Below are 24,101 nucleotides of genomic sequence, written 5' to 3' on the forward strand. Positions count from 1 at the left end.
GAAAAACTTTCAGGAATTTTCTTGGAGATTATTTAGTTAGTTTTGGTGATTTTGGCTGTTTCTGTTGTTGTTTTCTAAGCTTGTTCTGACATAACTTTGAGATGGCTTTTGTTTTTTTTAATCAATTTAAATTTTTAGCCATGTTTTCTGTATTTTTATGGACTTACTGGAAAGCGACTTTGCCAAAATCTGAAATGTTCTATTGCGCTGATATTACTGTGGTAAAATTTTTGATACAGATCACTACTATTCTGACAAAACTTGAGAATTTATTCCGTAGCAAGACAAAATACATCAAATTATCCAAAAGAATCACACAAGTGTACAGCGTAAACACAAAGAGTCTACTTTTTGGCACTCCCTGGAGCCTTGGGCCTAAGAGTTCTATAAAACCCCCTCGGTGCGCTTGCTCCTCCACACCACCAGGGCAGTCATGAGCAAAGTGATCAGAACAGGGATGCCGATAAATGGGGTGAGGATACTGAGTGGTGGGTCTTGAAGGAGCCGCCCCGTCAAGGCACAGTTGTGAAAGTACGTCTTGTGAATGTGCACGAAGAAGCGGTCCACTATCTCATTGGGCCAGAAGCAGTCCGACAACAAGGCCACCTGGAAGGTGCAGTTAGTCACTTCCTCATATATCCTGCAGAGGGCGACATAGCGAATAACTCACAGACAGGACATACAATATGTTTACAAAAGGAAAAAAAGAAAAGAAAAGAAACAATGCTCCTTTAAAAATGTTACAGAAAATGTAAAATTATAAATATGAAAAACTTGTTTTACTAATGTTTTTGCTAGAGTTTCTCATGCATTCTTAGACAGGACTGGAGAGAAAAAATAAAGAATATTCCAATTTTATATTTCACAATATTAAACTTTAACCACTGATGTTGCTTCCTTTTAATTGTGTCAAACACATCAGTTTCTATTCCAGTGTTTATAACAAATAGTTTATTAAAACTACAGATTTATAGAGTAAATACACAAAGAGTACTCAGCTATAACGATGTCAATCCTACCTCCCACCTATTTTCTTTTGTTTTTAGAGAAAATGTATTTGTAGTCTTTTGGAAGTAATTTCGAAGTAGAACTGGTACATGGGACCTCAGTCTGCAGAGCAGAGGGGGGAAAGTCATAGGAACATCTAAAATTACCAGAGAGCTTAACACTGTTAAATATAACTGTGAGGTGGAAAGGGGCAGGAGAACTGGAGATGCATACCAGCACAGTAGTGCCCTGGCGAGGACTTTGCATCATGGGAGAAGAAGATTCTCCTCTTACATTTCAGAAGGTCAAAAGGGCCAAGTCTCTTAAGGAAAAAATCCACATAACCTTGACACCACTAATGAGCAGCATTTTGTAATGTGGGTATTTAAATGTTGCATTCCATTAGTACTTCCAGGAATAATTACCTTGAACTAAATTGCAACCTTACTGTGAGTAAGCCGAGAGGATAGCTAAATGTTAATCAGAAGGGAACTAAAAGCCAGCTCAGAAATGTTAAAACGATCAAAGAGCAGCATAAATTAGCCAGAACTGAAATGTTATCTAGAATAATTATGCTATGTTGCTGAAATCAAATGCTATGTGTTAGATAATAAATAGATAAAGGTCAGCAACAAATAATCAAAGAGCAGTCGAAAATAGCTTAACGGAAGAAAGTTATTTTTAAAAAAACAATAACAAAGAGTTCAAATCTTGGTAAAGAGAACTAAAATAACAAAAACGTATAATTAATTCCAAGTTTGATAAAGGCCAAATAGCTATGCTATGGTTTAAAGGTAGCAAGAACAGCAAAGAAGACAATTAAAAATGATTTCTTCATATTTCAGAAAAAAAAAGGTTGCAAAAGGGCAGAAACACAGAAATGAACTTAGTCAGACGAGGCATTAAAAAATACAGAACTTTAGCTTTAAAGTAGCTATAGGTTAGCCAAATTAGCCAACAATGTCAGGTGTAGCCCATTTTAGAGCACTTTGAGAATTAGAGTGTAGTGAAAATAGCAAAAAGTTAGACAAAACCACACAAATATAGACATAAATATAAATATATATGGATATAAAGAGATCAAAGCTAGCCCAGAAAAAGACCAAAGTCAGGTTAAAATGACTGAAACACAGCCAGTTTCATTTTAAATATGTTTTCTAAAGGTACATTATATAATAGCCATTCACCTTTTACATTTCACCTTAGCATGAAATGGCATGTTGACAAATTCTATGTCAACATGCTGTAAACATCACTGCTATCACTTTTTTTGTTTAAAATATCCCTGTTCTGTAGACTCAATGATATCAAACAACCAGTACCATTTCTCTCCATTTAGTACATAAACGTCCTAGTTAAATAAACCTTATGGGCTTCATTAAGGCTCTATTCTTGGGCTAACAGGATTGTGTTGCCCAAGTGCCATCTTTCCACTCCAAATGTGGTTCTGATAGGCTGTGGCTAAAACCTCAGGCCACTTCTGTTTTACTATTTTCACCATCATATATTTATGTTTGCAATTGGGAACAGACATTTAAATATCAACATTCAAAGCAAATGTGTGCCAAATTAACAAATGGGCCAAAACTTCTTTTGTTAATTGGGAAGTCTTAATGTATATAAAGTGGGCTGATTTTGTGTTTCACAGTTGGTTAGCAGCTCCACATATAGGCAGCTCCACTGGGCACACTGATGTTTGTCCACTTCCTTAACAATCTAGAAAAATCCATATCTTTGACTATATGTTGTCCTCAATCTGTGCTTTTTTCTGGTCTGATAATCTGAATTTACCCTATTGTGTCCAGCCAGCTGCACCACAGGCTTTGATCCAATCCATCCATATCCAATCTGAAGTTTTCCAGGCAGAAACCATTGATCACTTTCTCGTAGAAGCCTCTTTTGCAGGCAAACACCGAAGGCAGGACTTGAACTAAAGAACATCAAAGGGACAGAAAAAAAAAATGAAATGAAGAATTGTGTGCAGAGTTTTTATTCTAGATTTTTAAGGAAGACTGAGTTAACACACGAGGCTGAGTCATTACTATACGACCATTTTCTGTTCCTCTCACACTCTTACTTTCCTGTTGGAAAAGAGTTCAATTTGCAACCAGAGTCCAGATCCCATTTGTTTACTTCAGCCATGTGTGTAATCACTCTCTAGCCAGGGGGCAGAATGTAATACCACACGGTGGTACAGTAGAAGAGCGGAGCTTAAGCTGCTGGAAAAAAGTGGACCTGTGTGGAAAACAGGTTGTGGTTACGACTGAGAGAATGTAGCGTAGCCCAGGAGCTGCTGCCGCCTGATAAGAGCCAAAGGTTTGTGTTTGACGTGGGATTTAAAAAGAGACGGAAGAATGTAAGAAATGGCCGCGGCCCCACTGTTGGTGGTGTCACATGGTAGAAGGGATATAATGTCTCACCTGTCTCTGTGTTTGTTAGCAACAGCTGGTGGGAGAAACTGACATCCAAGTCACCCTCACCCCCCTTGGCTGCTAATCACAGATGCCTTTACATTCCTTTGTAGAGAATGCACGCCAACCGTGGCTCTTATAGCTGAGGTTATACAAACTGTCTGCCATTCATGGATGGAATAAACCATGATTGGTTTAAAAACAAAATAATCCATTTAACGAACTAGCCATTTCTGTCAGTCAGCCCACTGTTAATGACATTTTACTTAGTAACTGTTTGGTTGTAATTTTGTATTTGATGTGCCATCAGTGTGTCACTTCCTATTGTATTCTATATAAGGTGTTGTCTTGGTCAACAGGAGCTATGTTGTAAGTGAGAAATTGCATTTGGATTGATGTTAGGTAGAAGAGGACAGTGACAACATGTTGTTTTGTTAGCAACTAGCTGAAAATAAAGTGTGACATATTGGAACTTTGTTTTTCTGTAAAAACACGATGACAGAGACCCTGCAGGGTGCAATGCAGTCTGGCTGATTGGATGTGGTAACCATGAATGTTTGACAAGCAGAGTTTGTGTATTTGGGCCATCCTGTGGCGTACATGTAGGGACTGAGGAGCCATAGGTTGAAGACCTCTGTTTGAGCTCCTTGTTATGAAGTTTTTAGATATTATACAGGATAAAAATATTATCATTTTATACGTAAACATAATAAAATATACACAGCGTGTAGAGTTTGATTAATATATATTTTAAATGCATTTCAATTTTTAAGAATGTTTTTCTGAATGCTGTGTTATTTACAACACTTATGATTGATTACAGGAAGTAGAACACCAGCTAAAAACACCAAAATATTTCATTCTAAAAAAACAACTTAACAATCATGTCAAAAACTGTAATTCCACAGTGACTCACCTGCTATCAACACCACCAGCCCAGCTTTGAGAAGCAGAGACATACTGGACACCAACCACACCGCGTCCTGACAGGCTGTGTCTGCTTACTCCCTGGAAATCAGCTGCGCACACGCCATACTTTCGCTCAAGACAGAACTAAAGACACCAGGAAATATTTAGTCTTAAACACCACAACGGCGGGCTAATGGAGCACGAGAAGCCCCCCTGACCTGCTTTCTCAGTGGAAACCTGCGTCGTCCACTTGCTGACGGCCCTGTAATCACAGCAACTCTCAGTGTCATCTGATCCCCTTGTTTCACTGTTGCTCACAGGGGACAAAAACAAAGTCAGACACCAAAATAAGTTCAGCGAAATGGAACCTGGGGATCACTGCGAGGCTGTCGTGCTTCCCACATAGTAAAAACTGCCCTGGTCAAGTCATGGCCCAGTCAACTTCTTTCACTTGGCCCATATGCAGCAATACATTACAGACCCCTGTATAAAGAATGTGATTCACATCTCACTACTGCTGTTAGCATTCAGCTAAAACACATGACATTGTCTGCATCTGGTGTTGACATTGTGGGCCACATTCTTCTCAAAGGTTTTTCCTGGTCCAGGTTCTACATACCTGTTGCAGACCAGGTTCCAATGCAGAACTGACACCTACAATCTGGATACCTGGAGATGAGATACATTTATGTGATTCATCATGGAGTCAAAGGCTTATGGTCCAGAAAAAGTCTGGGACAACAATCATGTGTCCTAAATGTTTGCTTTCACATGTTGACCTAAGTCCCTTATTCATCCCACAACGGGGAAATTCACTGTGAGTCTTTGCAACCCACACAGACTCCTATAGGAGGCGCTATTAAGTATGTGGTTCCTCTGGGGCTGGAATCCAGGACTAATACCAAAAGGTTATATAATTTATTTATGTCTATACACAGTACAGTACATTTGTATATGACATTTGGATGATTCTGAACACTAATGTGTGGACAGACCCCACGTAGGTCATTAAATGTCAATAGTTGAATGTTATTTTTTAAACAGCTGTGGTGTTCATTTATATTCTCTATGTGGCCCCATCCCCACATGCTGCTGTCCTATGTGCTGATGTGAGGGAAAGGAACCATAAACAAAGTATGCATTTTTCATTTATACAGTAACAGACTGAAGGCCAGGAGACTTGATATCCCTGGGTTTAATAAAATACACTCATATGTAATGGGCAAACCCTCTAGGAGTAAATGTTTATTTCAAAGAAAGCAATATGGCACACAAATATGTGTGTGTGTGTTTCAGCGTGTGTGTAAAAGGCGCAGTATAATCAATTCACAGAACTTTGGGTTTTGTATAGGCCCAGTGCAAAATGAGACATTTAATTTAATGCTGTGAAGCAATGCAAAAATAAACTTTAAATTGTTGGTTTGATTTATTAGGATATTTTGGTCCAGGGACTAACTGTGCCCACGATGTGCTGCTTTATTTTCTATGCAGTACATGCCTAGAAATGTTCATTTTAGCTTTTTAATGTTATAATATATATATATGTATATATATATATATAAGAGCTGCTAATCTGCTAATTCATGAATCAGTTTATATAAAATATAATCTCATGACAGTAGAAATCACCTGCCGTGTCTATAGAGATCTGTGAAAATGCTGCGCGGCTCGTTTCAGTTTTTATTTCATTTTCAATAAGGCCTACCAACAGGTGCTCTGAGTTCCTCTAGAGGGTAGCAAAGGACGCTGAATAACCATCTTCTTGGCACCGTGCGTCCGCGCTCCTTGTTGTCAGGGACAGTCTGACGGTGGAGTGAAAGACCGTACAGAGTTATGGTTCACTTTTCACTTCCACGGTCACAAATCAACACAGCAGTCGTCCTTATGGCTCACACTGACCGACAGACGCAGACAGAGCAGAGACGGGTTTCAATGAGCGGCCGTGACCACGGGTTAGTACCAGACTGTGTTCATTAAAGACAGTTGGAGGGTGAAACCTAATAAATTAGACTCCTTTTTAAAGGGTTTTTTTTTTTACCTTTACCCATCCTCCACACACAATTATATTATGGTTCTTTTTTAACACCGATAATTAAGGTTTTCTTTAATCAAGCTGTGACTAAAGTGATGGAAGTAAATAATAATTAAAAGGGAACATGTAATAAGTTAAGGTTTAATATTAAGCCAATAAATCTTCACCACGTTAATAGGCACAACGACGCGTCAATCACACCGGAGAGGCGTGCCAGAGAACGCCCTCCTCTCCATCCTGACACACACACACACACACGCCGACACTCCAACTCCTCTCCTCCGACTCCACCTCCTCCCCCCAAGCCACCGGTGCTGTGGCAGCGCTGAGGAGTAAATGGCACTGAGTGTCCGCCGTGGAAACCGACCCTAAACGCTGCTCAAACGGGAGCCGATAAACAAACCGAGCCAACGACAACGGCGCGTAAAAGGCGCTGCGTAAAAGCTCTCCACTCTGTGTACGTGTGTATGCGTGTGTGTATGTGTGTGTGCCGGCTCCTGGTGCCAGAAGACACAGACAAAGACTCAAGTTGTCCACTTTATATTTCATGGTTTGGTTGTTGAGTGTCCACGCGTGTGAAGGATACCCTCCTTGGACATGTGAGTAACAGGAGTAAAGCAGAACACCAGCCTTTGTTTTTTCTGCAAAGATGAAGTTCCTCGCCTGCGTCCTCGCCACGCTGCTGTCGGTCGGATCGAGTGCGGCACAGTCAGGTGAGTTGAGTGAGTGAGTGCGTGCGTCTGGAAGTGACCCAGTCTGGTGGCAAGGCTTGATTTCACAGTAGATGGTTAGTCGGGATGACAACTAGTGGGCTGCATCACTGCTTCCAAACTTGACAGAACTTCACATCCAGGCACCGTGACGCTGCTGGGACTCAGTCACACCTGCAGCAGCAGCAGTAGCAGCAGCAGCAGCAGTATTGGTGGTACATTGTGACATTCGGCCGCCTGTTGAAGCCTGTCGGGCGCTGCGTAAAGTAGACCTCTCCAAACTGCCCCTCATCACTGCCTCTCTGCCCCTGCTTCAGATCAGAGACGGATCAGAGTCTTCAGTCCGTACCTGTCCAGGCTAATCTTTAACAAGTCATAATTAATAACTAATTCATTGGATTTCTCTCTACTTGTGCGACTCCCTTAAGTTGACACTGATCGACCGACTGCGGCTATTTGCGCTAATTTATGTGAATGAATCTCAACAGCACCAGTGGCACCGTTTCTTTCTGATGCTGCCCGTGAATAATTTAGACGCAGCAGCTACTGAGGGTTATTCAGACTGTGAGAAAACATCCCGCTTTCATCACCAGGACCCCCGTGGTTCCGAACCCTGGACTGGAATTCACTTTAATGCTCTCCCAATATTTCCTACAACTGCTTCTAATTCACGTTTTCCCCTTTACGCTGGAGTTAATGATACATTTTTATTCATGTGTGCCTTTTACACTTCTTCCCCGTAGGATATTTGTTGATATCCCGTGCTACTCGTATCTCTTGATGTCTGTGCGAGTTTTTCTTTTCTTTTTGCCTCCTCTTAGTGAAGCAAAACACTCTCATTGGCTGTTTGTTCAAGCAAGTACTTTTTCTTAACGCTCCAGGGTTGAGGGATTTTGCAGTCTATCCAGCTTTTTATTTACAGATTAACTCAGCACTGTTTGCTCTTTTGAATCTTAGTCTGATGTAATGAGATCCAAAAATAAGTCATTGTTGATGCCAGAAACTTCTTAAATGGTGTCATTAAGAATTGGCAGAGTTGGTTGGCCTGTAATGGTAAACAAATTACAAAGTGGGAGCTCACAGTTTCTCAAGGACAGGTCACGCTCCAGCTACTCATTTTATTGTCTTTTATGGAGAGGTGCATGGATGGACAGGTGACAGAAGGATGAATGGGAGAAAAAAAAAAAACCCCAAAAAAAACAAACAGCTAAAGTATTCTCTACGCACACCCTCACATCCAGGGGGATTAGCGATGCAAATTCTGTCCAAGAATCCCAGCAATGCCTCTTGGGAAGTTTGTCAGCCGTGCCTGTGGGTGTACACAGAGGTGACATTTACGCGACCCCTCTCTTTTGTCTCTCCATAACTCACAATCTCTGCATTGTGGCATTAGAAATGCATACCCCGACACAAGACGCTATCAGTCATGTTGGTAAAGTGAATGAATGTCAGGCTAAAGTGAGACAATGTAGGAGATGTTCACTGTCTGTCAGCTCCCGCTGAGAGACTAATGTCTGCAGCTCTCCTGCCAGCAAGCTGAGAACATTAGGTTTGATTTTTGTGCTACAGAAGAGTGCGAGCACATTTTGCCAAGCACAGAAATGTTCACACAGCCAGTTCCTTGATTGATGTTATCCTCACATCCTGGCTGACTGTTAGCACCGTGTGAGGATCTTAATGTGTTTGTGTAAACAGTGGGGTCCAGTTTTTTTTGTTTTTTTTTTCTAAATTCACTTAGTGCCTAACCTTTGTCTTGTTTATTTGATAATGTCGTTAAATCAAATCCACTGGCCAACGTGCGAGACGCTTCAGGAACAGAAAGATGAAAAACATTCCTGTAGGTGGCTGAAAGGACGTTTAATTCACAATTCAAAGCACTGACGCACAACACGGAACACAATGGAATGGATGCTAACACAGGGATGCTGGAATATTAGGGAAAATAATGAGGAATGTCTTCTGATTGGGGAAACTGAAACGGATTTTAAAATTGACAAAAAATATAGTCTTACATTGATAAATCTTTAATGAATATTGATTAGCTAAAGCAGTGATCATTTTTGCACAATTGCAGAGGAAAACGCCAACAGTTACTGTATCTGAACACACCTGAAATGTAACTAAATGTCATTTAGTTACATAGTTACATAGGAGATTAAAGGTAAAGTGACTTAAAATGTTGACCTTTAAGATGAAGAACATCCAATTCAACTTGTATTAAAATAAACTAAAACCTAGCCAAACGTTGACCTTCAAAAACTGAAATAAAGCGCTAAACAATACACAAGAGGAGAAACAAATGAAGCAATAAATTAAAAAGAAAGTAACAGTAATTGATTTGGGGTAAATTCGTAGCCCTTTTTAAACTGTGTAAACAAGGGTCAAGGCAGTTTATCTGACAAAATCAGGTAAATTACTACAAAAGACGTGGCTCAGTGTTAGCGGCTAATGTGGCCCAGATGGATGTAGCAGGTTTAGCTCCGACCACTCTCACTAAGATCTGACACACGACCTCTGGATCTACAGCAGGCCGCTGACAGTGGTGACTCCAGGCTGGGTGCTGCAGTATGTGGCTGTCGCACCACCGTCCCTGTGTCACATCCATAATTTGTAAAGTTACTGTTGCAGTTTCACAAACTGAGTCTCTGCTGTGTGGGGGACAAAAGCTACTCACTAACCAGGAGTCTCACAGTCAAAGCTGTGGGGCAACTGCTGCCACATTAGAGGGCCACAGTGGATGGTGGCCGCCCCCCCACCCCAAAAAAACAACAAATAATTGATAATTAATTAATACTAAAGCTACATTACATGTATGCTAATAGAGTTGTATTATTTCCTCATTCTAAAATAACATTTTTAATGAAATTTGCCAAGAACAGAATGTAATCATCATTGATAGGTCGATGTACGCCAGATGTGTGTGTGTGTGTGTGTGTGTGGGGGGGGGTATTGAGGGAAAATCAAATTACTGGATGATACATCTGTGGAGTTCAAGCACAAAAAAAGTGTTAGTAAATATAGGTCAGCTCTAAAATCCAACATATGGTTCTCCTGACTCCTGGTGCGTTCTCATTCCATCACTGATGCTCAGCACCTTTTGTTACTAACAGTCCACGATTTATTTTTAAGTTTAACATGTTGGAAGAGAATGTGGTTCATCATTCAGAACTCTTTCCTCTGTAGAAGATGTGCTAACTTTTTGAAAAAGTTGTCCGCGCTTCAGATATACCCATCGTGGAATGATCTTCTCTGTAAGGCTTGACGAAGATCAAATCAACTGTTCCAACTTTAGACGCAACTGCTACCAGTCATTTCATCAGCCCAAACATTTTAATCGCCGCTGCTCTCCTGTGTCGTTGGCAAACGCTGCCTTTGCATGCGTGTATGTGTGTATCTGTTTGTGTGTGTGTGTGTGTTTGTGTGTGTTTGGGTGACATTTGCAAACGCGCTCTCCTGTGAAATGACCAGGAGAGAAAGAAGAGAAGGAGGTGTTGGGGGGGGGCGGAGGAAACTCACTGAATGCCAGTATTAAATTACTAAGCTTCTTCCTTCAGCTGGCACACACGGACCCGACCGGAGGTTTTTTTTTATTTTTGCAAGACCGGAGGAAATGAGAATTTATTACAAGCTAATTAAGCTGTTTTTGATAGCATCAGCCTCGATTGCGCGGCCCTTTATTTGACAGCATGAGAGATGAGGAGGGACGCAGGGTGAAAGAATTCAATCTTGCTCTAAATGAGTCAACATCGTGGACGTAACTTAATATCTGCCAGGCTCTGCCCATGCATGCCAGGCCCCTGTGCTGGATGCTGCTCAGAGAGAAGTCCGCCCCCGCACCCCAAAAAAACAACAAATAATTGATAATTAATTAATACTAAAGCTACATTACATGTATGCTAATAGAGTTGTATTATTTCCTCATTCTAAAATAACATTTTTAATGAAATTTGCCAAGAACAGAATGTAATCATCATTGATAGGTCGATGTACGCCAGATGTGTGTGTGTGTGTGTGTGTGTGGGGGGGGGTATTGAGGGAAAATCAAATTACTGGATGATACATCTGTGGAGTTCAAGCACAAAAAAAGTGTTAGTAAATATAGGTCAGCTCTAAAATCCAACATATGGTTCTCCTGACTCCTGGTGCGTTCTCATTCCATCACTGATGCTCAGCACCTTTTGTTACTAACAGTCCACGATTTATTTTTAAGTTTAACATGTTGGAAGAGAATGTGGTTCATCATTCAGAACTCTTTCCTCTGTAGAAGATGTGCTAACTTTTTGAAAAAGTTGTCCGCGCTTCAGATATACCCATCGTGGAATGATCTTCTCTGTAAGGCTTGACGAAGATCAAATCAACTGTTCCAACTTTAGACGCAACTGCTACCAGTCATTTCATCAGCCCAAACATTTTAATCGCCGCTGCTCTCCTGTGTCGTTGGCAAACGCTGCCTTTGCATGCGTGTATGTGTGTATCTGTTTGTGTGTGTGTGTGTGTTTGTGTGTGTTTGGGTGACATTTGCAAACGCGCTCTCCTGTGAAATGACCAGGAGAGAAAGAAGAGAAGGAGGTGTTGGGGGGGGGCGGAGGAAACTCACTGAATGCCAGTATTAAATTACTAAGCTTCTTCCTTCAGCTGGCACACACGGACCCGACCGGAGGTTTTTTTTATTTTTGCAAGACCGGAGGAAATGAGAATTTATTACAAGCTAATTAAGCTGTTTTTGATAGCATCAGCCTCGATTGCGCGGCCCTTTATTTGACAGCATGAGAGATGAGGAGGGACGCAGGGTGAAAGAATTCAATCTTGCTCTAAATGAGTCAACATCGTGGACGTAACTTAATATCTGCCAGGCTCTGCCCATGCATGCCAGGCCCCTGTGCTGGATGCTGCTCAGAGAGAAGTCCTCCGATGAGCTAATGCTGTCGTGTGCCGGCGTCTTGACTGAGCAGGAAGAAGGACAGTGGGTGAAATATATGGCTGCCTGTACAAAAAGGGAGAAATAATTGCGGTTGAGCAAGGGTGACATTGAGGTGTGGGTTGTTATTTGCTTCCTCTGTCATAGCTCAACAGTCTCGGGGGACGGGGGGACGGGGGGGGGCTCAAGGGAAGCCTTTTACAAATGACTGTGTGACACTGGGGCTGGGTGATGGAACGCTTCTCCAAGGCCTGAGACAGCAGTTACACCACATCTCACGGCTCCTCGCCGCCTGAATCAGCACTCAGATTATCACCCGAACGGGACAAACAAAGATGACACTGTTCCCGCGCAATGTCGCGTTTGTCTCCCACTCTCCTCTTCCCAGGCTTTTTGAAAATGATGCTGCAACTTCTTGAGGCAACTTTCATGTCCCCTCCTCCTCCCCCCGAGTCAGCTGCACAGAGAGGCTACTGTTCAGTGTTAATTCTGCGAACCATCTGAATAATCACAGGCAGAGATCACAACAGCACAGCATGGGAGTGGAAACGTCCACACAAGATGTGAATGCATAAACGTTGCCCAGTCCGCCGCCCGCCCGCCCTCTCTTCCTCCCCTTTTTTTGGCCGCTGCTGGTGTCGTCATGAAGCCCGTGTTTGGCAGAGCAGACTTTTGAATCTTCATGACTTTGTATTGATTAATGATGAGAATAGTTGGCCCTGGTTGGGTCCAGGCATCTAGTGATGCTGGCTACTACAGTGTTGTCATGTTGTTGGCACAACAGGCTGGAGGCCTGGCACAGATGTCTCCTGAGCTCCACACACACACACACACACACACAAAGGATCAGTGCATTTACTGTAAACACTGAGAACAGACCCATGCAGCCACAGTCACCTGAGTCCATTCATTAGTCCAAAATGTCCAGCCTGGACTCTCTTTGTTTGCTTTGACTGAAGGACTTCCTCTGACCTCATACTCACTCAAGTCGTTTATTTTTTCTTCTAATCTGTTGTGTTCCTCAGGATGTGGTCATTAGCGTAGTTAGCATCTACGGCTTCTTACTGGAAACATTATTTGGGTGAGCTGTCATTAATTACCATAGTCCATGCACTCATAGTTTTCAAGTTCATATGACATAAGTTTAAAGGGCATTCTGAAAATGTATAACTCTGCTATGTCTAACTTTTATCCTAGATACGTTTTTGTCTTCTTTCGATTGATTATATGCTACGGTGTATTTTAAACACAAATTTTATTTTTGGCCCAATTTTTTTGTATAATTCTGTTGTGTTAATTCTGGGCAAAGCTGTGTTTTTAGTATTTTGGTTTACTTTGGTGAGTCAGCATTTTTTGATACACTATGCTTTTGGGTCATTTTGGTTATGTAAATATATTTATATATATGTATGTACAAGTATTATTTTTTATCATTTTTTTATTTTATTACTAGATAATTCAGCAGCTCAACTTGAAATCCAGGCGACCCCGCACAGGGCCCCGACCCCAAGGTTGAACAACACTGCATTATTGTAATATAAGGTTAATGGTGATGATCTTTAAAAGGTCAACAATGGAACTGGATCAATAATGGTCATCAGCTGATACGCAGAGCCTTGGTATCGGTATTGGGACTAAAAATGTTGCATGGGTGCAACGCTGCCTGTGACCCTGTGAGAAAAAGAAAACAGGCGAGGATTGTTGAATTGAAATCCAAATGGTAACAGCAGTGGAGTGAACTCTTACCTTGAGAGCTCAGTATTTTCTCAGATGAAAGTCAGTTAAAAAAGTTTGAGATCCACTGTTCTGGAACCACTTTAGGGTTTGTTCAGGCCGCCACTTGTAATTCCACTCAGAGACAAATGCCTCCATCCTGTGTGAGAGAGTCTCTCTCTCACACACACACACACACACACACACACACACACACACACACACACACAGCTTCCTGACACCACTTTGAGTTTGCCCTCTTATTTAAGAACCTTTCCTTTTTTATGTGGACTTTTATTTTATTCACTTTTTTCCCAGCGTCCCTTATCTTCGCTTCTCTTTGTACCACACACACACACACACACACACACACACACACACACAGCTTCTGTAGTGTATCTCATCTGTTAATATCTCTTATTTTGTCTTTGTTTTTGTCTTTTATGTCTCTGCTCTGTTTCTTTTCTTTCGTTTCGTTTCTTTTCTCTGTTTCTCTTCTTCCAGCAGCTCGTTCTCAGTCTGCTCTTTATTTTTTCTTCTTTATTCTTCACACACAAACTCACTTTGCTTTTTTCCCTCTCTCTTCTGGTGTAGAGCTGTCACAGATCCAAGCTGTGTGTCTTCAGGGCCTCAGCACGACAAGTGTCATTCACATTCACGTGTTCACCGTCGAGAGTTTGTTCGTGCTTCACTGTCAGTGTTTGACTTGGTCATGTACTGTTGGATCGTCAGGTCAGGACAGTTAATTCAGCTCCTTTAGCCGCTGGTTTACTCTAAGCCTTTTCTTCTGCTAACCTTGGCTCGTTAGGATCTCCTCAGTTCTCAGTGTTAGTTCCTCCTAATTAATGAGTCAGTACTTGTTCTTAGCTCTGGGATAACTTGTTAATTACATGTTAATTCAGCTTTACAATATTTATTTGCCAACCCTGAAGCTGTTTTAAGAAGTTGGTTAACTTTATTCAAATCTTCATCTGTTATTTGCCAAATGCTCTTTTTTTGGTTGTTTTTTTATTTTCTAAAATGTGAAGTCTTCTTTTAACTACGTTGTTTTCTGTTTAGAGCCAAATATTTTTTCGAATGACTTCTAATTATTTCTGGCTGACACGCAGTCAACATTCAGGTGTTTTTGTCAAACTATAAGTTATCTTTGTTGCTTGATGTTTTTTTCTGAAACTGAGAGCTACTTCAAGGACACTTCAATAATACAAAGAGCTACTTGTTTGATACAGACTTCCCTAACAATGTAATAATAATCAGTTCTGGGACATACAATAGCAGACACTCTTCTTACCATCGTCACTGCACCCATTTGAATATCATCCCAAGTGTAACTGATTCAAAAAGCACAGTAACAGTACAATTTCTGACCCTCTTGTTGACTAGTTTTACTTTTAGAACATACCCCGCCGGCACCTTAGGTAGTCCACAGGGGCTACCAGGTGACCCCGGGCACCACGTTGGTGACCTCTGGTCTACAGCATTGAGCCTTTTTTTTTACCTATTGTTTGTTGTGTTACATCACTTAGAATATAAAATAAAGTAACATTTGAAAGCTGGTGATAAGTGCAAAACCACATAGTATCTTAGAGTCTTAAGCATCAAAGCAGGACTCTAAATGAGCTTTAATGTTGACCATTATTCTGAGCCGTCACAGTGTTTTTCAGTCGACCTCTGAGCTTCATTAGTGTCTCCTGATTTCAACACCTGTTTCTTTAAATATAGATTTATCTGTGTACTGTAACCCCCTCATCAGTGTGTCTGTGTGCTTCCTCAGTGTAGGAGTGTTTGGAGGAGGACTCTCAGTTGTAGTGCTGCTGCTAAGCCCAGGCACTGAGCCAGTGCAGGAAGTGTAACGGTGTTCATCCTTCTCTGATTGGCAGCTCTTCCTTGGCAAGGCAGCATCAGGCACCAGCCACTCCATCATTTAACTCCATGTCTGTCTGAGCTTCTTTTTTCATTTGCCTTTTCCTTTCTGTGTTTTCCCTTTTTTTCACCAGTCATTAGTGTTGTTTCTCCTGTAAACCTGATCATTCTATGTGTGTGTGTGTGTGCGTTGTCACCGTTACCTGCTGCGTTGTGGTCATGCGTGTACGAGGTAATCCTCGTAACGATATTTGCGTGAGCTAATCTGTTTAATTGCAATGCCAATTAAGGATATTTACTGATGGAATGGAACATGGCCCTTAATCACACTCCTTAATCTGTTAGCTGCTGCATTGCTGTGTATTGTTGTGTGTGTGTGTGTGTGTGTATCTGCTCAGTCATGTGTGCCTCGGTGTCTCAGTAGGATTTTCCTCTTTAATGATTACACTGAATGTACTGTAGCAAAAACATGGTGGAGAGAAAAAAACCAACAAGAGATTATTAGTCTTCATTCTGTGGCTGCTGTTATGACACTGAACAAGGATTAACACGTAATAAGGCCGTGATATTTTCACTGCAGTATTGTAGAGTAAACAACCTCAGAGGCGTTGGTCTCTGTCCACGTTCATGTTTGACTAATGTAACCAAATTAAACCCCGTTACCATGATGAAAAACACGGTTCGTGTTTAATATTTGTCGTTTGGATTTCCTACTTGAAGTTAGGGGGCGGGGGCATTCAAATACCTGCTGCTGTGATAGTGGACTCTCTTATAACAGGGAATAAAAGAGCAAGAGGGTATTTTTAGGGATTTGAAAAATGGAAGTATGAATAATATGTTCCATTAAGTTTTCAGCTTTTGAAGTACTTTCATTTGGATTTCAAAGAAAATAATGAAAGAAAGTTTAAGCCTTTACTAAGATGTGGAGATGTGGAGTCTGTTTCTGATCCTGAGACAACACAGTCATTTCAGACAGATATATCAAAAGGCCATAACAACACTGTAGAAATACACACTTATTCCAAGTATCTAAGTAACTCCAGAGTGTAAACTTTAAATGGGTCAAAATCTTCAGCAATGAGTTCATTTTGAATTAATGATATTATGTAAAAAACTAAATCCAGAAATGGATGAAAAAGGTTAAAAAGGCAGTACAAATAGCGTAAACATCAGCAAAGTCTGCAGACTTCTACAGTACAAATAGCGTAAACATCAGCAAATTAGTCTGCAGACTTCTGAATGTTCAGAAATGTTATTATTTTCTAAAAATGTCCATTGAATTATGTTGAACAAAGCTAAAAACAAACTTACAAATGACTGTTAAACATTTTTAAAGAAAAATGTGATTTACATTTGTAGTAGAATTCAAGTTCAAATAAAAAGTGAAATCAATCTACTGTATTTTCTATAAATCGCTTTTTTTCATCTTTTGGCTGGGTTTGCAACTTATAGTCAAGAAAATACAGTTTATGATTTTTTAAAAGCTACAATTAAACTTAGATGGACTTGACAGTTGTTTTTGTTTTTTTGGAAAAAACAAAAACAAAACAAAAAATGACAATGAAAGCATGAATTCATCCCATGTTGTAGCAACACGTCAGACTGCATTTAGTGGTAAACTGTGGGGGGTGAATTACTGTAGCTTACCTGGGTACAGTTGGTGACCATCAGTTCTGATATAGAATGTACAGGACTGTCGTAGATGTGAATGTGCTCAGAGAAGATCCCTGCTGGGGTCCTTGTCTGACGGAGGAGACCACCACTGGACCTCGGCTGTTCATAGTGAGAAGATAAATGGCAGACAAATACTGGGGTCTACTACAGTTCCCTCTCTTCATACACATGCAGAAACTGCCTGAGATAAAGGGTTGGGATCGGAGTGTGTGTTTTAGTGTGCGTCCATGTGGGGCGCGGCGTCCTTCTCTTTAAGCGGCCTCTTCTGGGCTGGTGACCTGTAATAAATGAGTGGGTGTGAGGAAGTGGCAGCCGTGACAGCTGACTCGGGAGAGAGGGAATAGAAGGCGAACGAGAGAGAGAGAGAGAGAGAGAGAGAGAGAGAGTGTGTGTGTGTGTGTGTGTCCACGGGCACTGGAAGACAAAGCCAGACAAAGTGGATGTAAAAGAGATGAAAAGTCTCTGAGGACAGATAAGGGCCGAGCATGAGAGGATGAAAGGAAGACAATGGAGAGAGAGAGAGAGAGAGAGAGAGAGAGTGGAGGCAGATAGTGAAGCATTGTGGGTAGTTCAATGGGGGACAACACCTTGATCAGGGGTGGGGGCTCTCTTCCTCACCGACACTTGTACTCCTTATCATCCTTTCTTCCCTTTGTCGTTCCCCAGTCACCTTGGATTCTACAGCAGGTGAAGACTCCTTTAGCTGCTCTAAGGCTGCAGAAAACTATAGGAGGATAAAAGTGTGTGTGTGTGTGTGTGTGTGTGAGTGTGTGTGTGTGTAAGAGATGGTCAGTCACCTTCTTTCTGGATGATAGATGAGAAAACTTTTGAAAACCTGTCTGTAGTGTAAGACTGAGGTCTTGGTGTGTCTGTTTTTTTTTCTTGACTTCACACACACACACACACACACACACACACACACACACTCCCTCGTGTCACACCTTAACCACTTGCTCCCCACCAACCCTCAAAAAACCTTTATTGCTTTGGGCAAGGTGAAAGAGAGACGATCGTGGCCAGTTTTGTAAGATGGAAGATACAGGAAGCAGGAGAGGTGTGCTAATTTCATCAGTGTGTGTGTGTGTGTGTGTGTGTGTGTGTGTCCTTGTGTGTGTGTGTGTCCAGCAGAGGTTAAGGTGGAGTGAGGGCGACAGCGTGTTGTCTCTGAGGAGCGCAGCTATCACCGCCGCTGAACGCTCCAATTAATCAGGACCACACACGCACAGACATGTCAGTGTGTGCCCAACTGTGTGTGTGTGTCAGTGTAGCAGGCAGTGTGTGTACTTGTCAAGAAAGAAGTGTGTCGAGATCTATATATGCAGCTGTGGGATCAACAACATCTGTATCTCCAACATCTCCCGACTTCCTTGAAGAATGCAAATAGGCCACAAACACACCGGTGTGTGTGTGTGTGTGTGTGTTTTCTTAAAACAAAGACAGTGAACGTAGATAAAAAAATGTGTTGTGTCAGAATCATCATCATCTGAATACCAATAATCACCAAATATTTGTTGGTAAATATTTGTATATTTGTTGACTTTTAATAAGAAATGAAGACAAACTTTCTGCAGCTCAAAAACAGAAAGAAAAAGACAGATGGAGGAGCAAAAAGATTTATTTCCAACACAGACATTTAAAGTTAAAAGTAAACGATTCTAAAAGTTAGCGCAGTAGTAGCCAAAAGGTCAAAGTTCAGGAAGATCACAGACAATACAAAAGTTTAAATGAAGAAAAAAAAAGGAAGAAAAAAAATATAGGAAAAAAACTGTTATTTTAATCATAGTAAAATAGTAAAGTTAACAAAAGAGAAAGTTAAATTTAAAAAATTTAAAGTTTTAGAAAAACCAAGTTTCGGAAAATGAAGTCACAATTATAAAAAAGAAAAAGTTTGGAGGAATGAAACCAGATCAGTGTTAGCCAAACACAGTCAAAACTACAAATGAAAACAAAGAAAACTAAATGTCAAAGCAGAATATTAAAAAGTTCATAAAAACCTCTGCCCAGAAATACAGCATCCAGATATTACCCACTGTTGAAGACACTATTTACGACAACTCTCACTATAGATCGAGTGAATGTTTGTTCCAACTCCAGTGAGTTCCACATTCCTCTTCAAATGAAACAAAGAAAAAACCAACAAACCCCCTATGAAGGCAGACACAGAGAGAGGTGTAGTAAAGCCAAGGTGAAAACACGGGCAGATAGACGCTTGAACGCACGTGGGCTCATCGTCCGGCGCTATGAGACTGCGCTTCACACCGTCACGCTGCTGCCCTCCGTGAACCCGTGTTCTGTTTGAAAATGAATTTCTCAAAAGGCTTTCACTCCTCTGAAATCATGTCTTCAGTGTGGGGCAGCGGGCCGTACAAACAGGTCCACTCACAGATGTCATTGTTGTGCTGTGTCGCAGCTCTTTGTGCTGGATTATGGCTTTGGAGGAGTTTCAGTCCAGGAACCTCTGGGAATCCAATTATGTAAAAAAAAAATAGAATAAAAAAACATGAAAGTTGAAGAAGAAGCAGAGGGTTGAAAAGAGATTGGCATTTTTTTTCTTAGTGCTGTCCATTTATTTTATTAGTAATCTAAATAATCACAGGAGAATATTAACAATTAATTATGGTTAATCGTGCTTTATTCAATTCAATAGGACAAAAAAGCTTTATCCTGTATGTTGGTGGAACAGGAAGACAAATAACAGCAGATAACTTTTGTTCAGGACTAATCCAAATGATGAAAAAAAAAATTACTTGAACTGTAACTTCAACAGCCCTAATCTTTTTGGTATTGTCATCATGTAATATAGTGTTGTTCATTGTTCAACGTTGACAAATAAACCAACAAAGTTGTATCTCTCTGGAAACGTATGAAGAGAATAATATTACATCAATGTTTTTTGTATTTTCAGGAAGTAATACAGCTACAAAACTAAAATTACACAGGAGTCAAAATGTCTTTTTTTAAAAACTACATACACCGCTAAACTATTTCAAATACCCAGAGTTATTTCTGAGGTATTATTTGCAAAATGTAAGGTCATAATAAATATTTCAGACACACGTCTATGAATAAACCACAAAACCAATTAAAGAAACCCTGATGTAAAAAAAAAAAAAAACTATTGAAATGGTATAAGAAGGTAAAAAGAGAGACACAGTAATTCTGTTGTAAAATCATAGATCCCTAAGTCAAAAGATTAAGATTTCATATCAGTGTGAAACTTTTAGTGACTGATAAAAAGAACTGATTTACTCAAAAATGTTATCATGTGATAATGAGCGATCATCTTGGGCTGAAATGTTATCTGACCATGGAGATAGGACTTGGCTGGAATAATGAGAGACTACATTCACCTGGTAATGATGAGATGCTATCTCAGAATGATGTCCGACGCCACCTGCTGATACTTCCTTATAATTACGTGATTGTATCTCATAGTCAGATTGTTCTCACAATTAAATCGTATCTCATCATTGAATGGTATCTCATTATTAGCGATGGTTCGATCCGATACTTGGGATTGGTATCAGTCTGATATTGGTCACTTTACTGATTAATCGTAAAAAAAAAAAAAAAAAACTATAGTCGGTCCGATTTGATACCGAAGTCCAAATGTTCAACTTAAGGAAAGTGAACTCCTTGTCACTGTGACACAGCTCACCACTGCCCCAACTTTGGGGATCAGATTGATATGGTATCATCAAATGGTTTATCATTTGACTGTGTCAGTCTTCCATTCCATCTGTAATGATTAAAGGATCGTTTCTTATTCTTTGGAAATAGTTTCTCATTCACATTGACTCCATTGTTTCAAAAATCAACATGTATGAATGGAACCCCATCTGTCAGGATGACAAAATCACTCATTGATTTTAAGCAGCAGTGACATAAATATCACACACATTTTTTAGTCAGCAGTTCTGTTGGTGGAGAAAGACAAAGGGTGCTGTTTGGGATTGGGATTATACACACAGGCAGCTCTGGAGACAGAACCTGTCGGGTTTTATAAAAGCACCAAACAGACATGGGAAGGTATGTGGGTGGTTGTGATCACACCAGGAACTCACTTTTTTTATCATTTCCCTTCCAGCTTGGGGTTTCATTTCCTTTAGCAGAGATGACATGTAGCTGCAGGACATATGACATGAGTGTAGAGTCAGCTGTAAGGAAGCTAACGGAGATATTATTGGATAAGAGGCGCGGAGACAGTGAGAAGAAGTGAACATGACGTCTCTTCTTCCTGTGTGAAAGAATATTACAAGGCGAATTGAAGAGACAAAGCAGCAGAGGTGAGGAGAGGAGTTGGAGAAGAGGTTTAGGTTTTTACCTTCTTTTTCCTTCTCACCATCTGCCCCTGTGATTCACTCATTTACTTAATTAGGACGCTGCGTCTCTGAGGCTGTTCTCCCTAATGACCCGGGCTGTGTGTATGAGTGTGTGCACGTTGGTAGGTTAGCGTGTGTGCTAACGCCTCAGGCAGGCTTGTGTTTTTGTGTGTGCGGAGTGTGTTCAGGGGACTAACCTGAGGCAGGTTGTGTTCAGAGTGGAGGAAGTGGGAAATTTAGCAGCTGCTCCAATAAACAAAATAAAAAAAACAAAAAAAAAACATCGATACTGACCTGTATTTTCTCATCCTCTACATCTTTAACCTTTTATTTTTAATTGTTTCAGCATCTCTGTAAAGTGTGAAGTTACAGCCAGGGGATATTCTTTTCTGACTATTTAAAAATCAAACAATCTGAATTTCATGAGACTTTTTAAATGTTTGATTAAAAAGTAGTAAATTAAACTTCATTTTGAAGAAAAAAACACCAGAACAAAGAAATGTGTTTTGAGCCTGAAAGGAAAAGCCTTCTGTGTCTGGTCTGTCTGCTTCTGTGGGGGTTAATCAGTGTCATCACCCTCACCTGTGTCCTGTCGTTAGTATCACTGGTGTCACCTGGTGCCCAGGGTCTATACACCTCTCTTCCTCACTCAGTCTTTGGTTGTTGTTCTCCTCGGTTCTCCTTCGTTCCTGCCTGGCCCTCGTTCCTCTGGTTTCCTGTGAATTGCCTGATTGGACTAGTAAATGAACTTTTTTGCATCTGGTTTCTCGAGTGCTGCCCTGATTCTTCCCATAATTGTGACATACTGCACTACAGAGACCAAGTCAAGGTCATGAAAAGGTCATGTTTGCCAAATACTGAAATCTTCCTCCACTAGCTGGTTTACTGGGAACAGGTTAAAGGTAAGAAGAGTATCCACCCGACTGTCAGTCATGAATGATGAACCAACACTCAGTGATGACCTTCGAGAGAAGATCGTCTGTTTAAAAACATAGAGGAAGTTGAGAGAAATCAAAGAAGTTGAAAACAGCTGCTGAATGTGCATGACCTTCAAGCACCGTGGAGTATTGTTGACCAGCCGGCCTGCTGTCCAGACGAGTCTCCTATTGAAAACGTCCTAAGCCTTCATGAAGGAGTGACAAAGGTAAGTTTTCCTAAAGCTTTGACCTCCAAATTTAATCAGTTGCTATTTTTTTTTTTTTTTATAAACACCACTGAGTCGCTCCCTGTCACAGCCAGACCTGATGACTATCACCTTATGCAGCTTCCTGGTTCCTTCAGCCAAGGTGATTGAAGCAGTGCAGCTGCAAACACAGAGTTAATGAACAGAAATATGCCGTTCAACTAATGTAGGGTAGCAGTCAGGATAAAGCTGCATTGCAGATATAACAGAGCAGGTAAAGGCAACTCAGAGCAGCTGAGCTGTGGTATTTAATAAAAGGTCATCGTCTCCTCAATGAAGATGTAAAGGGCTGTACGTTAAGATACCTGTGTGGACGATGGTGGTAGGAACGGCCATAGTCTGGAACAGCAGCACTGGGATGACAACAGTGACTCTTTCCTTTTTGCATTCGTGTAATATATTTGAGTACATTTGGGATCATCACAAGGCAAGTGGTGATTAGATTTAAATTATGCTGGAGGTGCGGGGGGGGGGTTAACTTTTAGCTATGTTCACGATTTTCTTTTAGCAGAACTTTTGTTGGATATATATATATAAACCTGTTAATAGAGTAATTCCTTGGGGTTTTGTCTTTTCTGTGTCAAATATGTTTGGTTATCTATGATATATGCCGTATTTCCAGAAATATATATTGATTACTTTTTTTTACAATGATACATCTCCATCTTTCAACAGTCAAAGTCGGTGTTATGGCTTCTTCTTCTTTTTTTTTTTTTTTAATAAATGAATGCTGCTCTTCCATTAACGGCCCAGTGTAGTGAGTTCAGTGTTTAAATTGATAATGAAGACTTTTGCAGACTATCCTACCAACGGCACAGCAGGTTAATATTACTGACAGTGTACAGACCTGACGTCTGTGATGTTGGAGGAGCTGTAGATGATGGACACAATCACGGCCTGTCTCCTGCACTGCTGCTGAGATTTGAGATGCTAATCTATGCTCCGGCACTTGTTCGGAGGGTGATGTGTGCATGTGTATGTGGAGTCATGCTCGGGCTGGTGTGAGATGGACAGACTGTGAGCTGTCACTCATCCGTTCCTGTCTCCTGCTCCTCTCTGTCTTATTTACTCGGCCTGATATGTCCTTATTTATGTATTCATTATTTTGACTGGCATTCGAGGGGGAAAAGAATAGAGGTGTAAGTCATAAATCTGACACGGCACGTAGTGTTTGTTGCTGTCGTACAGCATGCTGCTGCAGGCCTGAGCTCACTGGTCGTACAACAAACACAGCCGTGCTCATCTCGGCCTCGGTTTTTAACCCGTGTACATTTGGAAAAAGACATTCACCGTCTAATGAAGGTAATGCAGAGGAAACGAATCAAATGAAACATCGTTGTGGTTTGTCACAAAAACACACCTAATGAGAGACATTCATC

The 24,101-nt window shown here is 40.9% G+C and overlaps 2 protein-coding genes across 6 annotated transcripts in view; one reads left to right on the forward strand and one right to left on the reverse strand.

Annotated features, from left to right (window-relative positions):
- Positions 1 to 193: 193 nt before the first annotated feature.
- LOC103389557 (receptor activity-modifying protein 1-like) lies at positions 194 to 4,799 on the reverse strand. Of its 2 annotated transcripts, XM_008325009.3 has the most exons (4): positions 4,526 to 4,799; positions 4,315 to 4,451; positions 2,779 to 2,917; positions 194 to 640 (listed from the first exon to the last, which is right to left on the reverse strand). In XM_008325009.3, exons 2-4 carry the CDS (start codon positions 4,355 to 4,357, stop codon positions 385 to 387), a joined length of 438 nt encoding a protein of 145 aa, XP_008323231.1. In that variant the 5' UTR covers positions 4,358 to 4,451; positions 4,526 to 4,799; the 3' UTR covers positions 194 to 384. The 2 variants fall into 2 exon arrangements, with proteins under 2 accessions (XP_008323231.1, XP_008323230.1); XM_008325008.3 differs by having other exon boundaries at positions 4,315 to 4,799.
- Positions 4,800 to 6,015: 1,216 nt separating this feature from the next.
- The window catches only part of LOC103389576 (receptor tyrosine-protein kinase erbB-4), a 226,784-nt gene continuing 208,698 nt past the window's right edge, over positions 6,016 to 24,101 (forward strand). For 2 of the 4 annotated variants that reach the window (XM_017038634.2, XM_017038636.2), the window contains exon 1: positions 6,020 to 7,052. In XM_017038634.2, the coding sequence (XP_016894123.1) occupies positions 6,989 to 7,052 (64 nt within the window). In that variant the 5' untranslated portion in view covers positions 6,020 to 6,988. Of the gene's footprint in view, positions 7,053 to 19,673; positions 22,684 to 24,101 lie in introns of those variants that run through there. The other 2 variants (XM_017038635.2, XM_017038637.2) reach the window with 2 other exon arrangements.

Source organism: Cynoglossus semilaevis, chromosome 14 (genome assembly GCF_000523025.1).
Source record: "Cynoglossus semilaevis isolate Cse_v1.0 chromosome 14, Cse_v1.0, whole genome shotgun sequence".
Classification (NCBI taxonomy): domain Eukaryota; kingdom Metazoa; phylum Chordata; class Actinopteri; order Pleuronectiformes; family Cynoglossidae; genus Cynoglossus; species Cynoglossus semilaevis.